The sequence below is a fragment of the Anolis sagrei genome, chromosome X (genome assembly GCF_037176765.1).
Source record: "Anolis sagrei isolate rAnoSag1 chromosome X, rAnoSag1.mat, whole genome shotgun sequence".
Classification (NCBI taxonomy): domain Eukaryota; kingdom Metazoa; phylum Chordata; class Lepidosauria; order Squamata; family Dactyloidae; genus Anolis; species Anolis sagrei.
The window spans coordinates 86,852,202-86,867,212 of record NC_090034.1 but is presented as its reverse complement, the minus strand read 5'-3'; the positions used below and the strand labels follow the sequence as shown (position 1 = coordinate 86,867,212).

The window sequence follows — 15,011 nt, the reverse complement described above, 5'->3', positions numbered from 1 at the left end:
TAAACTATAAATTGCAGCAACTACAACTCCCAAATGACAAAATCAATCCCCTGCGCCCAACCCCACCGTATTCAAATTTGAGCATATCGGGTATTTGTGCCAAATTTGGTCCAGTGAATGAAGATAACATCTTGCATATCAGATATTTACATTATGATCCATAACAGTAGCAAAATTACAGTTATGAAGTAGCAACGATAATAATTTTATGGGTGGTGAACATGAGAAACTGTATTAAGGGGTTGCAGCATTAGGAAGGCTGAGAACCACTGCTTTAGATCTTGGGAACATCCTTGATCTGTGTTTTCTTACTGTGGATATTTAAAGCAAGAGACACAGCCCAAACAAATCGTATTTGATTCCCAAGTGGTTCATTTTTATTTGGAAAAAAAAGAAGAGAAGAATCACCTGTACATTCTCACAAGCAACAATAACATGCTGCTGTCTGCTTGCAACAAGAAGGGTAGCAGTAGTTCCTGTACTCAAGCTTTCCACTTCCTCAAAGCATCTGGAGATAAGGCTAGGCAGAAAAACTAGCCACCAACTCCACCCCATCCCTCACTATTTTACCTCCCCCTCCCCTCTTTTTTGTAGAAAACAATTAGAATTATATAAAATCTTAGAGGAGAGAGGGTGCCAAATTGTGATTTTTGCAACCTTGGTTATTGATAGCAATCACAATTTGGGCCATAATTGAGCTCTTCCAAATAAATAAGGATCACACATACAAGTGATAAATAAAACACTTTTTTTCAAAATAAAATCAGTAATATACATAATTACAACTTTTTTTTTTTTTGGTTTAAGATGCAGAGAGCTAGATGACAACTCAAAAGCTCATGGTGGCAAAAACCTGAAGGAAGTCCTCCAACAGCTTCCTTCCCCATAACCAGCTGTCTGATGATTTGGACTACAACTCACTTAACGTCAGTGGAAGTTGGGAGTCCACCAATCTCTAGCTAACAACACCTTGGGGAAGGCTTGTTCTATAAACTAAATGGTTCATCCATTCTCGTGAACTGACTCCACTTTGAAGGAGGCCTGTTCATATTTTTAAAGATATTTTGTATTTGTTTTCTTTTTTTTCTAAAGGAAAGAAAAAAAAATAGGAAGAGGGGAGAGACACCAAACAAAAGACTTGAGGCCAGTGATCTCCCTTGAGCCAAAAAGGAGAGCTATTTCCTAACTCAGCGGTTCTCAACTTGTGGGTCCCCAGATGTTTTGGCCTTCAACTCCCAGATATCCTAACAGCTGGTAAACTTTCAGGGATTTCTGGGAGTTGTAGGCCAAAACCCTTGGGGACCCACAGGTTGAGAACCACTGTTAACAGCATTGAGAGCAATAAAGCAAAATTGGGCAAAATTACTTTGATTACAATTTATAGAATTCCCGCCCCCTTCTGCATGCCCAGTCTCCTACATGACCAGCAGATTACTCTGTGAACTGTATTCCAAAAATACTGTATACTTTTAAAAAAAGATGGTGGACAATATGAAGAGCACTCCCCCTGACTCACTTTCCAATGGGAGTTTAAAAATGCCACCAAAATTACATCCAATGGAAGTATATTCAGACCAGCTTGCTGACAGTATAGCACAGGTTTCAGTGCCCATCCACTACTTCCACACAGCAGTCCAAACACAGAAAGCCTGCTTTCCTCTGGGTCAAAAATGATAAATCTACCACATTTGTTTCCTCTGCAGAGGAACTCCATTTCCATCCATTCCTCTTCTTTACACACACAAAAGGAATAGCAATGCAGTGCAAGCAGCAACAGCAAGGAAAGTCCAATTATTGTCCGTTGTGTTTTGGAGAAGTGGGGTAAAGTAGAGTTGGAAAAGCCCGTTTGTGCACAAGGAAGATAAAAGTAAAGTGTTTTGGAGAGGGAAGAAACCAAACCATCATTTAGAAACATCAGTGGTCCAGTAGAAGCATTCAACAGCTGATTGCACTGGGCTGCTGTTTGCTCACAAAGTCCGAGATGAAGTCAAATTCATTTTGCCCCAGGAAAAGCTCTGGCAGCTCCTGAACTCTGTCCAGACCCAATTCCATAGCCAAAGAGGTCAAAACATCTTCGTCAATCAGTTCTGTATCCATAACGTTCAAAGTCAATGCAGGAGGAGGCAGGTGCTGCATGACCGGATGCTGACTGGGCCCCATCCGATACTGCTGAGCCCCCGTTCCCAAGGACCCATTGTTCATCCCCATGAGAGGATAGCCCTGATACTGTGTGTTGAGTTTCTGTAAATGCATGCTGGCCATAAGCTGCTGTGCACCCACGGGCCCCATATACTGTTGTTGCTGTTGACTTGGACTGTTGAACATCATGGTGCTTGTCACCTGGTGGTGACCCATCTGTCCACTGATGTTGGGCCTAGGCCTGATAGTTCCATCCATGGCGGGGCCTCCATACTGTGTCATCTGATGGTTAGCTGGTAGCGTTCTTAGAACATGCTGCCCATGCTGTGGAGAGCCCTGCATCCCATTCATCCCTATCCGGTAGCCCTGTAGCCCGTTTGCACTGTGGTTCATTGGCATCATCATGTGATCAGCCATGACGACCTGAGCACTGCAAGAGAAGACAGGACAGGATGCATGTGATTAGAACAGGAACATCAATCTCAGATAAGACTCCCCAAATGGGCTCCCTCTAAGCCAGTGGTTCCCAAACTTTTTTTGACCAGGGACCACTCTCCAACATTAGTACCAGAATGTCAGTTTTTGAATCAGTTTTTGGTCAACTTTAGATTCGGTTTGGTTATTTGGGGTGCTGATTCAGAAAACTGCATTGGATAGACCACATCAGCTCTAGTTTCTCATACAGAACATATGCCATCCAGGAGTTGCCACTAGCTCAGCCACAGAAAATCATATTTAATAATCTAGTGCTGATATGGTGCTAGTAATCTTTCACGGATAATCAGTTCTCCCCTCCTGACATCCCCATTGCCTTGGTACTATAAGAGGGTTTCGCGAAACCAGTCACTCTCATTACTGCGTAGTTTCGAGGCAATGGTGCAGTAATGGTGAGGCCGCGGACCATATTTTCATTCTTGGGGACCACTGGTGGTGCACGGACCACAGGTTGGGAACCACTGCTCTAAGCAAATAATTCCCAAGGCATACCTCCTCCTTGTGAAACCAAGAATAGCAGGTGCAAAATGGCTCTTTGCATAGTGTTATGGAAATTCTCCAAAATCAGAGTATTTACAAATACAAAACCGATACTTAACAGAGCAATTTCAGCTCACAGCAAACAGAAGCAGTAGTGGTGTGACTGCAAAGTCTTTTTGACTCAAGGAGGCAAAGATGCAGAGTTCAATCTTTAAAGTTTCAAAAGGTTTCGTAAAAACATAGAAAAACTACATTTCCTGATAGAAAGGATTTGAGTCTAAGCTTTCTAACTGCATTCTAACTGCATTACTTCTAAGGTTCAAACGAAAGGAGAAATATCTAAAGACTACATAAACTAGAGAGAGGTCAGGATGAAAAGGAGGTGACAAAGGAATGAATGACCACATGGTCTTTTTTTGTGTCAGGAGCAACTTGAGAAATTGCAAGTCGCTTCTGGTGTGAGTGACCACATGGTCTTAAAACAAAGAAACATGCACCCTGTAGAATTCCAGTCTATCTCGTCAATTAGGATGGGTGGAGAAAGGTCAAAGTGAAAGAAAACAGACAACTACAGACATGACAACAACTTTATTTTTGTACCCCACCACCATCTCCCCGAAGGGACTCAGGTTTACATGGGGACAAGCCCAACCAACATAGTTAAAATAACACATTAAAATTAATAAAAACAGCAACAAGCAAAGTAAAACAACAATGGCATAACACAATATAAAAACAACCCTCAAACAGACATTCAGGAATGGGGGGAGGGAGGGATTCCCTCAGCCTAGCTTAATACTATCTATCTGCTTCTCATTGAGGACTTGAGCACTGTGACATTGAATTCGAACACATAGAACATACCTTGCCAAGGTGGCATGGAGTCTCTCTTTAGGTGCACAAGCAAAATAATAATAATAATAATAATAATAATAATAATAATAATAATAATAACAACACTTTATTTATACCCCGCCACCATCTCCCCAAGGGACTCGGAGCGGCTTACATGAGGCCAAGCCCAACAACACATCAGTAAAAACAACAAGCAATAAACAAATAAACAATACAATTAATATAACTCACATATAAACAATAACACACAAGGATTTTTAAAAACCTAAGTCTGCAAGGCAAGCCAGGAAAGGCAAACCATTCTAAACTTGGTCACTGCCTGGATGGAGAGGAGTATATGGACACTCCATACACAGGGAGACTATTGAGAGTCAATGTGGTGCCATTTTTAGCCTACTAGGCTCAGGTCTGGAAGATCCATTCAACTGTGAAATTCATGAAGTCATCTTGAGCCGGTTGCTCTCTCAAGGCTTAACCTAACACACAAGATGTTTGGGGGGGGGGGGGGAACCCAGGAAGGAGACAAAACTACGTATGCAATCTTGATCTCAGTACGAGAAAGGGGAAAAGCCAAGTTTGCCAAATAAATAGCTAAGGATAATGCTAATATAGTATCTGCTGAGCCAGAGGTTCCCACACCTAAAGCAGCACCATGAAAGAGCATCCATGTGTAATTAGATGCTGTGCCTAGAGGAGCCAGAGTTCTACCTTAATGGAAAGTCAACCTATTCAAAGGCAAACTATACAAAGACCAGGCCTTGTAAATACCAAGGAGTCTGCCAGGAAAAGCAGGTAGCGTAGGCTTTATTCAGAAGAAGGCAATGACAAACCACCCAGGACAGGTTAAGGTTTCCCCATGGCATTAAGTCTAGTCGAGTTCGACTCTGAGAGGTGGTGCTAATCTCCATTTCTAAGCCGAAGAGCCGTAGATACCTCCAAGGTCATGTGGCTGGTAAGACTGCATGGAGCACTGGTACCTTCCCTCTGAAGTGGTACCTATTCATCTATTCATATTTGCATGTTTTCAAACTGGTAGGTTGGCAGAAGCTGGGGCTAACGACAGGAGCTCACCCCATCCTGCAGATTTGAGCCACTGACCAACTGGTTAGCAAGTTCTGACTGCATGGAGTTCCATTACCTTCCCGCCAAAGTAGACCTATTGATCTACTCACATTGGCATGCTTTTTAAGTGCTAGGTTGGCAGAAGCTGGAGCTAACAATGGGAGCTCACCCCATCCGGCGGATTTGAGCCACTGACCTTCTGGTCAGTAAATTCTGATGGCATGGAGCTCTGCTACCTTCCCGCTGTTGCAGTATTTATTGATCTACTCACATTTACATGTTTTCGAACTGCTAGGTGGCAGAAGCTGGGGCTAACAATGGAAGCTCACCCCGTCCCGTGGATTCAAACCGCAGACCTTCCAGTCTGCAAGTTCTGTAGCTTAGCGGTTTAATCCGCTGTGCCACCGCAGTCACTGTAAATTGGGAGTGAGCTTGAAACAGCATAACCTCAAACCTTATGTAATTCCAGACATTGACCTATCTAGTTTAGTGCTGGCTATACAAGAGGCAACCAGCGCAATGCCTTTCCCACAATAAAGTCCAAGGCCAAGTCATCAGTCAACACAGCTAAGGTACCCGTCATTATGGGTCACAGAATCATAGAGTTGGAAGAGACCTCGTGGGCCATCCAGTCCACCCCCCTGGCAGGAAGCAGGAAAATCACATTCAAAGCACCCCTGATAGATGGCCAAACATTTAAGGTAGATGATGAGACTCAACTCTCTTGGATTTTAGCCTGGAGTTTTTTGTTTGTTTGTTTTTGCTAGTGAAGGTTGTTCAAACCTAATTTAGCAGAGTGCTCCAACCTGTTCTATGCAAGTTCATTATAATTACTTTTGCATCACACTTTTCTCAATCAACAAAGGATGCTCCTTCTATTTTTATCCATTTTATACTAATTTATGCAATGCTTTTGAAACAAGATAAATAACACTGTAGTCCTTGGCAAAGGTTCACAACCACTTTGTAAGGTAGGCTAAGAAGGAGGTCCAGGGAAGTCATGCTACCCCTCTATTCTGCCTTGGTTAGATCACACCTGGAATATTGTGTCCAATTCTGGGCACCACAATTGAAGAGACATATTGACAAGCTGGAAAGTGTCCAGAGGAGGGTGACTAAAATGATCAGGGGTCTGGAGAACAAGCCCTATGAGGAGCGGCTTAAGGAGCTGGGCACGTTTAGCCTGAAGAAGAGAAGGCTGAGGACACATGATAGCTATGTATAAATACGTGAGAGGAAGTCACAGGGAGGAGGGAGCAAGCTTGTTTTCTGCTGCCCTGGAGTATAGGACGCGGAACAATGGCTTCAAACTACAAGAAAGAAGATTCCATCTGAACATGAGGAAAAACTTCCTGACTGTGAAAGCCGTTCAGCAGTGGAACTTTCTGCCCCGGAGTGTGGTGGAGGCTCCTTCTTTGGAAGCTTTTAAACAGAGACTGGATGGCCATCTGTCGGGGTGCTTTGAATGCAATATTCCTGCTTCTTGGCAGGGGGTTGGACTAGATGGCCCATGAGATCTCTTCCAACTCTATGACTCTATGAACCTAAAGTTCACAATCAAGGGGGAAGTTTTAATCTTGCTGTCTAAAATGCATCAACTGCAAGGGAACTCTTGAAATGCAGCATTTAAGACAACCGTGCATTGTTTCTATAACCATTGAGCTGCAGCTAATTTGCTGGAGGGGATTGTGTGTGCATCTGCATATATATACACACACAATTCCAGCCCCCATTCTCTACAGTGGTAGCAGATGGCAGGGCCCTTCCCCCCTGCTTCAGCCTATATGGAAGGGAGGGCTTTGGATTAGGCGGCCATAGTGTGACACAGATAAGAGTTGCCTTTTCCAAGCTGATGCCCTCTGCCTCCACATGGCTACAACTCCCATCATCCTCAACCAGCACAGTTTTTGTTCCATGTTTGATGTCAGAAAGGAATATAAGTCACAGCTCTGTACACAATGGAGAATATTACGAGTCCACATTCAGCAAAATTTTAAAATTCCTCAAATAGGGTATGCAGGAAACTGCTTTTATTTATTTTACGTGTAGGATTTTATCCCCTTTTCTATGGTGACAGCATCCCTATGGTTGCTATTTCTCAGAAAACGGTAATTTTGCGGTATAGAATACTTAGCTCAATGTTGGGCTCATGAAATCAGAAGGGAAGCAAGGTTAGGCCTAGTAAATACATGGGAAAGAGACTGCCATGGAATATCAGGTGCTAGAGGAGGGTTGTAATGGGAAACCTCTGAATAAATCTCATCAAGATTTATTATTATTATTATTATTGTTATTATTAGTATTAATAATATTATTAGTAGCAGTAGTAGTAGTAGTTAATGTTTGATTATTATTCTCATGCTATAGAATCATAGAGTTGGAAGAGACCTCATGGACAATCAGTCCAACCCTCGACCAAGAAGCCATCCAACCTCTGCTTAAAAGCCTACAAAGGAGCTTCCACCACACACTGCAGCAGAGAGTTCCACTGCTGAATATCTCTCACTGTAGGAAGTTCTTCCTAATGTTCAGATGGAATATCCTTTCCTGTAGTTTGAAGCCATTGTTCCACGTCCTAGTCTTTAGGGCAGCAGAAAACAAGCTTACCGTATATACTTGAGTATAAGCCGACCCGAATATAAGCAGAGGCACCTAATTTTAGCACAAAAAACTGGGAAAACTTATTGACTTAAGTATAAGCTGTGGGTGGAAAATACAACCACTACTGGTAAAACTAGATACCAATATAATTACATTAATTGAAGCATCAGTAGGTTAAATGTTTTAAAATATTTACATACAACTGTAATTTGATAAGACTGCCCAACTCTGATCAAACCATTATTCTAACCTTCTTCATTGTAAATGTGTTTACGTATACTTCCAATAATAAAAAAGAGTAAAATAATAAATGTAATAATAATAATAAAGTAAAATAATAAATGTAATAGCAACAATAAAAAAGTAAAATAAATGTAATAATAATAGAGTAAAATAAATGTAATAATAATAATAATAACAGAGTAAAATAATAAATAACCTTGATTCAAGTATAAGCCAAGGGGGACATTTTCAGCCTTAAAAAGGGGGCTGAAAAACTAGGCTTATTCTGAAGTATATACCTGGGGGTCATGTACAAATTTCTTGGGTAAGGGGTCGCGAGTAGGAAAAGTTTAAGAAGCCCTGGTACAGAACATAGAGCCTCCACACATACATTTGTTTTCTGAGAAAGACTACTTTTCCTCTTTCACCATAACTAAGTTCACAGAGAGTTTTAATATACAGAGAGAGAGAGATCAACAAAGAGATTCACAGTCTCTTATGGATCCGACAGAAACAATTTCCTCACCTCAACCCCAGGTTTTTCAAATAGGTAACACTTTAACAGTTTTCCAAACTGTATGTTGTGACGCATTAGTGTGCTGTGTGTAGGTGCATCACACAAACCTAGCAAGAAACCCGTGAGTCTATGGAAAGTAAAGGTAAATGTTTCCCCCTTGACATTAAGTCTAGTCATGCCCAACTCTGGGGGGTGGTGCTCATTTCCATTTTTAAGCTAAAGAGCCAGCATTGTTCTTAGACACTTTCAAGGTAATGTGGCCAGCATGACTGCATGGGGCACCATTACCTTCCCGCCAGAGCAGTACCTGCTGATCTACTCATATTTGCATGTTTTTAAACTGCTAGGTTGGCAGAAGCTAGGGCTAACAGTAGGAGCTCACCTCACTCCCCAGATTCAAACCACTGACCTTTCTTTTACTAAGTTGAGCATTAAATCATACAGAAGCAGTCCCCAAGTTATGAACAAGATAGGTTATGTAAGTTTATTCTCAAGTTGAATATGTATGTAATTCAGAATAGGCACATTTATTAAGTGTAACTCCAGCCAAAAATATATACTTGTTTCTTTGGAGAGCACAGGGAAGGGCTAACACCTCTGTAATGGGTGTTTTGCTGTGTGTGCCCCTGTTTTGAAGATCTGACCTCACTTTCTGTCCTTGTGATAAATGGATTTTGAAAAAACTGGAAACAACAATTGCAGTTTTTTTCGTGTCAGGAGCGACTTGAGAAACTACAAGTTGCTTCTTGTGTGAGAGAATTGGCCTTCTGCAAGGACGTTGCCCAGGGGACAACCAGATGTTTTTGATGTTTTACCATCATTGTGGGAGGCTTCTCTAATGTCCCCACATGGGGAGCTGGAGCTGACAGAAGAAGCTCATTCGCGCTCTCTCCAAATTAGAACCTGCGACTTGTCACTCTTCAGTCCTGCTGGCACAAGGGTTTAACCCATTGCGCCACCGAGGGCTCCACAAGGACTGGTGAGAAAGCTTCAGTGGAGATAATAACTTTCCCAGGAATAAATTTCCCTTCCTAGGGGGAGATTTCTCTCACTTCCTGTTATCTCACCCCCATTTCTATCTATGAGTCATTTGTAACTTGGGAACAGCCTGTATTTTGAAACAATTTCAATGAAAGGTTGTCACAGGCTGTGTTGTGTCACCATCAATTTTGTGATGACCCTTATTAGGGAACGGTTTAACCTCTGGTGTGCTTGTAAGAATGTGTCAAGTGCTTAAGCGGCTGAGGGGGAAAAGGAAGGGGCCGGAGGCTGTTAGGAATGGTGGGAGTTGAAGTCCAAAACACCTGGAGGAAGGGCCCAAGTTTGCCCAGGCCTGGTTTAGACGGGCCCAAGGATAGCTAGTACCCCAGAGGACAGGATCAGGTTTGTTATGGGAATGCAGGAAGGGCTCCCTTTGAGTGGGAATTGAGTGCCACCATCTTAATTCCCCCACCCCAGGCCTGGGCCAACTCAGGCCCTCCAGGTGTTTTGGTCTCACCATTCCTCACAGCCTCAGGCCCCTTCCTTAAGGGGCGGGGGGGGGGGGGCTGAGGCTGTGAAGAATGGTGGGAGTGAAGTCCAAAACATCTGGAGCGGGGGCAAGTTTGCCTAGGCCTGGTTTATAGGACATGCTTATCAACTCAGTTCTTGTGGGTTTTTTCGGGCTATATGGCCATGTTCTAGAGGCATTTCTCCAAAACCCACAAGAACTGAGTGATTCCGGCCATGAAAGCCTTCGACAATACATGCTTATCAAGTTTGCAAATGACACCAAATTAGGAAGGATTTCTCGCATATGCGTCTGGCGGGGACAAGAGACAGGGCCTTCTCAGCGGTGCCCCCTCGACTGTGGAACGCCCTGCCTAGAGATAGAAGATTGGCTCCCTCCCTCCTGACTTTTCGGGGGGAAAAGGTGGAACCTGGCTTTTTGAGCAGGCCTTCCCAAATGCGGCATAACTATATGGAGTCATGGAACTACTTGATAACGCAATGGAATAATGACTTGACATGGAGATGCTCACGATGTTTTAAGGCTTTGTACGGATTTTTATACTTTTATATGCTATTGTTAACATAATTTTATGATCGTTTTACTTGTTATAATTGTTACGGCATCGAATTGTTGCCAATTTGTGAACCGCTCCGAGTCGCCTTTGGACTGAGAGGGGTGGTATACAAATATGGTAAATAAATAAATAGAGGACAGGATCAGGTTTGTTATGGGAATGCAGGAAGGGCTCCCTCTGTGTGGGAATGGAGTGCCACAATCTTAGTTCCTCCAGCCCAGACTTAAGCGGCTAAGGGGGGAAAGGAAAGGGCCGGAGGCTGTTAGGAATGGTGCGAGTTGAAGTCCAAAACACCTGGAAGAAGGGCCCAAGTTTGCCCATGCCTGGTTTAGAGGGTCTGCTTATCAAATTTGCAAATGACACCAAATTACGAAGGATAGCTAGTACTCCAGAGGACAGGATCAGGTTTGTTATGGGAATGCAGGAAGGGGTCCCTCTGAGTGGGAATGGAGTGCCACCATCTTAATTCCCCCAGCCCAGGCCTGGGCCAACTCTGGCCCTCCAAGTTGTTTGGACTTCAACTCCCACCATTCCTAACAGCCTCAGGCCCCTTCCTTAAGCGGCTGAGGGGGGGAAAGGAAAGGGCCGGAGGCTGTTAGGAATGGTGGGAGTTGAAGTCCAAAACACCTGGAGGAAGGGCCCAAGTTTGCCCATGCCTAATTTAGAGGGTCTGCTTATCAAATTTGCAAATGACACCAAATTACGAAGGATAGCTAGTACTCCAGAGGACAGGATCAGGTTTGTTATGGGAAAGCAGGAAGGGCTCCCTCTGTGTGGGAATGGAGTGCCACAATCTTAGTTCCTCCAGCCCAGACTTAAGCGGCTAAGGGGGGAAAGGAAAGGGCCAGAGGCTGTTAGGAATGGTGGGAGTTGAAGTCCTAAACGCTTGGAGAGTCCAAGTTTGCCTATGCCAGGGCTGGAGGAATTAAGATGGTGGCACTCCATTCCCCTGCATTTCCATAACAAACCTTTGGAGAAGGTGTATCCTGGAGCTGGAAGGAAGCCTTTTGTGTGTTCACAGCTTCTTGCGACACCCTGCTTTACACCGAGAAGGGCGTGCACTTTGCCTGTTTCTTCTGTCAAGGACAACCCCTGGCTCTCGGTGTTTGTTTGTTGGGGGAAGAGAGCTGGAAGTGACAAGCAGCCAGGAAAGTTTCCTGCGAAGCTTGGAGAGAGCCGAGCTTGGGAACAAAGACAGTCGCAGCTTTGTCGAGGCAGTAAGACGACGGGCCCAAAGCGGGGAAGGATGCTGCTGAGAGCCGGAGAAAGAGGGAGGGAAACAGGAGGGAGCAAGGCGATCCCTCCGGCCATTTCCCAGTCCAAGCGCATTCCTCCCGCACTCAAAGTCAGCGGCCAAGCTTAACCCTTTGCGGCCTGGAGACCGAGCGTAGACAATGCCGCTTCCCGGCTTGAGATACCTACCTAGGCAGTCCGGAGACCCACGATGGCCCCACTCCGCAGAACAAAGCCGACGGAGGAGGAAGAAGAGGAGGAAAAGAAGAAAGCAGCAGCAGCAGCAACCAGGCGGCTCCTCTTCGCCCTGCGTGAGAGGCTTCTGAGCTGCCTACCTGCCGACCTCTTGCGTCCAACGCCCCTCCCTCCTTTCCTTTCCTTTCCTTTCTCTCGCTCTCTCTCTTCGGCCTCTCTCTCTCTCTTCCTCCTTCCAAGGCCTCTGCTGTGTACCTTCAACCTAAGTCGGAGAAACTTCAGTGTGCTTTTATAGAAGCGGTGATGCAAACGCCAGAGAGAGAACCCGGCCCCGCCCCCTCGGCCCCTGATTGGTCCAGATGTGGGTTGTGGGCTCCCCCCCATCCTTTTCTCTCTCCGCCCCTCCTTTCTTCTTTCTCCCCGCCTCTCTGTTTTTGTTTGCCACACAAAGGCGGGAGTTTGGAGCTTTTGCACCCGAGGAAGGAGCTTGCCTGGCTGCTTCTCTCCCCCCCTCCCCACGCATCCTTTCCCGGCGTGTTCAACCACTCCCCCACCTTCCACACACACACACATACAAACACTGTAGCACCTGAATATCAAGCAAAAAGTGGGCGCTTGAAATAATATCATACGACAGCTGAGTGGCACAACCTGGGGATCACAACCAGACACAGTGAATCAGAGTTGGAAGAGACCTCATGGGCCATCCAGTCCAAGAAGGAGGAAGATTGCATTCAAAGCACCCCTGACAGATGGCCATCCAGCCTCTGTTTAAAAGCCTCCAAAGAAGGAGCCTCCACCACACTCCGGGGCAGAGAGTTCCACTGCTCTCACAGTCAGGAAGAAAAGAAGCACCATCAAAGCCTTGGCAGACCGTGCAAAATGAATCTGCGAACCCCACCTCCTCCAAGATGAACGGAACCACCTCAACTGGGCTCTCCAGGCCAATGGAGACTCCACCTCAGACATCAGAAGAGCTGCAACAACCACCATGTCAGACTACACAGAGAAGCCATTGAAATCCACAAGCACGTTGACAAGCCACGAGAGTCAAGATGAAGATCCACCCAGAGGAAAAGTGTTCCTGCCATACATCAAGGGAACCACTGACCGCATAGGGAAGCTGATGAGGAAACACAACATACAAACAATCTACAAACCCACCAAGAAAATCCAACAAATGCTACGTTCAGCAAAGGACAAGAGGGATCCTCTCACCTCTGCAGGAGTCTACCGTGTACCATGCAGCTGTGGACAAGTCTACATAGGGACCACCAAACGCAGCAGCATTGCCCAAACACGAATCAAAGAACATGAAAGGTGCTGCAGACTACTTCAGCCAGAGAAGTCAGCCATAGCAGAGCACCTGATGAACCAGCCTGGACACAGCATATTATTTGAGAACACAGAAATGCTGGACCACTCCAACAACCACCATGTCAGACTACACAGAGAAGCCATTGAAATCCATAAGCATGTGGACAATTTCAACAGAAAGGAAGAGACCATGAAAATGAACAAAATCTGGCTACCAGTATTAAAAAACTCAAAAATTACAACAGCAAAACAGCAGAGAGGAAACAACCAAGCACAGCTTAACACCTCTCAACAAAAGATTCTCCCAGGCTCAGCCAGGCCTTCAAATGCTAATGAAGGTGGTCAGTTGAAACATCCACACCTAGCTCCAGCAGAGAAGACCTCTTGGCCCCACCCCAGTCATTCCACAGATATATAAACCCATTGTCCTAGTTCCAACAGACCTCACTACCTCTGAGGATGCTTGCCATAGATGCAGGCGAAACGTCAGGAGAAAATGCCTCTAGAATATGGCCATATAGCCCGAAAAAACCCACAAGAAACTATAGTCAGGAAGTTCTTCCTAATGTTCAAATGGAATCTCCTTTCTTGTAGTTTGAAGCCATTGTTCCGCGTCTTAGTCTCCAGGGCAGCAGAAAAGAAACTTGTTCCCTCCTCCCTGTGACTTCCTCTCACATATTTATACATGGCTATCATGTCTCCTCTCAACCTTCTCTTCTTCAGGCTAAACATGCCCAGCTCTTTAAGCCGCTCTTCATAGGGCTTGTTCTCCAGACCCTTGATCATTTTAGTCACCCTCCTCTGGACACATTCCAGCTTGTCAATATCTCTCTTGAATTGTGGTGCCCAGAATTGGACACAATATTCCAGGTGTGGTCTAACCAAAGCGGAATAGAGGGGTAGCATTACTTCCTTAGGTCTAGACACTATGCTCCTATTGATGCAGGCCAAAATCCCATTGGCTTTTTTTGCCGCCACATCACATTGTTGGCTCATGTTTAACTTGTCGTCCACGAGGACTCCAAGATCCTTTTTACACGTACTGCTCTCGAGCCAGGCATTGTCCCCCATTCTGTATCTTTGCATCTTTGCAAATATCATACGACAGCTGAGTGGCACAACCTGGGGATCACAACCAGACACAGTGAATCATAGAGTTGGAAGAGACCTCATGGGCCATCCAGTCCAAGAAGGAGGAAGATTGCATTCAAAGCACCCCTGACAGATGGCCATCCAGCCTCTGTTTAAAAGCCTCCAAAGAAGGAGCTTTCACCACACTCCGGGGCAGAGAGTTCCACTGCTGAACAGCTCTCACAGTCAGGAAGTTCTTCCTAATGTTCACATTTATTTATCGTGTCATCCGCAACCAGAACATTGTATTACATTTCTAACAGAACAAAGCAAACAAACAGATAAAAAAAAACACACACACAAATTTTGCAAGCTTGGTAGTTGATTAAATGTCCTTTGACCAGTATCTGGCCACTTGGAGTGCCTCTGGTGTTGCCGCAAGAAGGTCCTCCATCGTGCATGTGGCAGGACTCAGGGTGCATTGCAGCAGGTGGTCAGTGGTTTGCTCTTCTCCACACTCGCATGTTGAGGATTCAACTTTGTAGCCCCATTTCTGAAGGTTGGCTCTGCATCTCGTGGTGCCAGAGCGCAATCTGTTCAGCGCCTTCCAGGTCACCCAGTCTTCTGTGTGCCCAGGGGGGAGTCTCTCATCTGGTATCACCCACGGATTGAGGTGCTGGGTTTGAGCCTGCCACTTTTGAACTCTCACTTGCTGAGGTGTTCCAGCGAGTGTCTCTGTAGATCTAAGAAAACTATTT

The 15,011-nt window shown here is 45.0% G+C and overlaps 1 protein-coding gene across 1 annotated transcript; it reads right to left on the bottom strand.

Moving 5' to 3' along the window:
• Positions 1 to 354: 354 nt before the first annotated feature.
• Positions 355 to 12,190, bottom strand: CITED4 (Cbp/p300 interacting transactivator with Glu/Asp rich carboxy-terminal domain 4). The gene is made up of 2 exons (XM_060783984.2): positions 11,860 to 12,190; positions 355 to 2,569 (listed from the first exon to the last, which is right to left on the bottom strand). Exon 2 carries the CDS (start codon positions 2,554 to 2,556, stop codon positions 1,936 to 1,938), a length of 621 nt encoding a protein of 206 aa, XP_060639967.2. The 5' UTR covers positions 2,557 to 2,569; positions 11,860 to 12,190; the 3' UTR covers positions 355 to 1,935.
• Between the last annotated feature and the right edge of the window lie 2,821 nt (positions 12,191 to 15,011).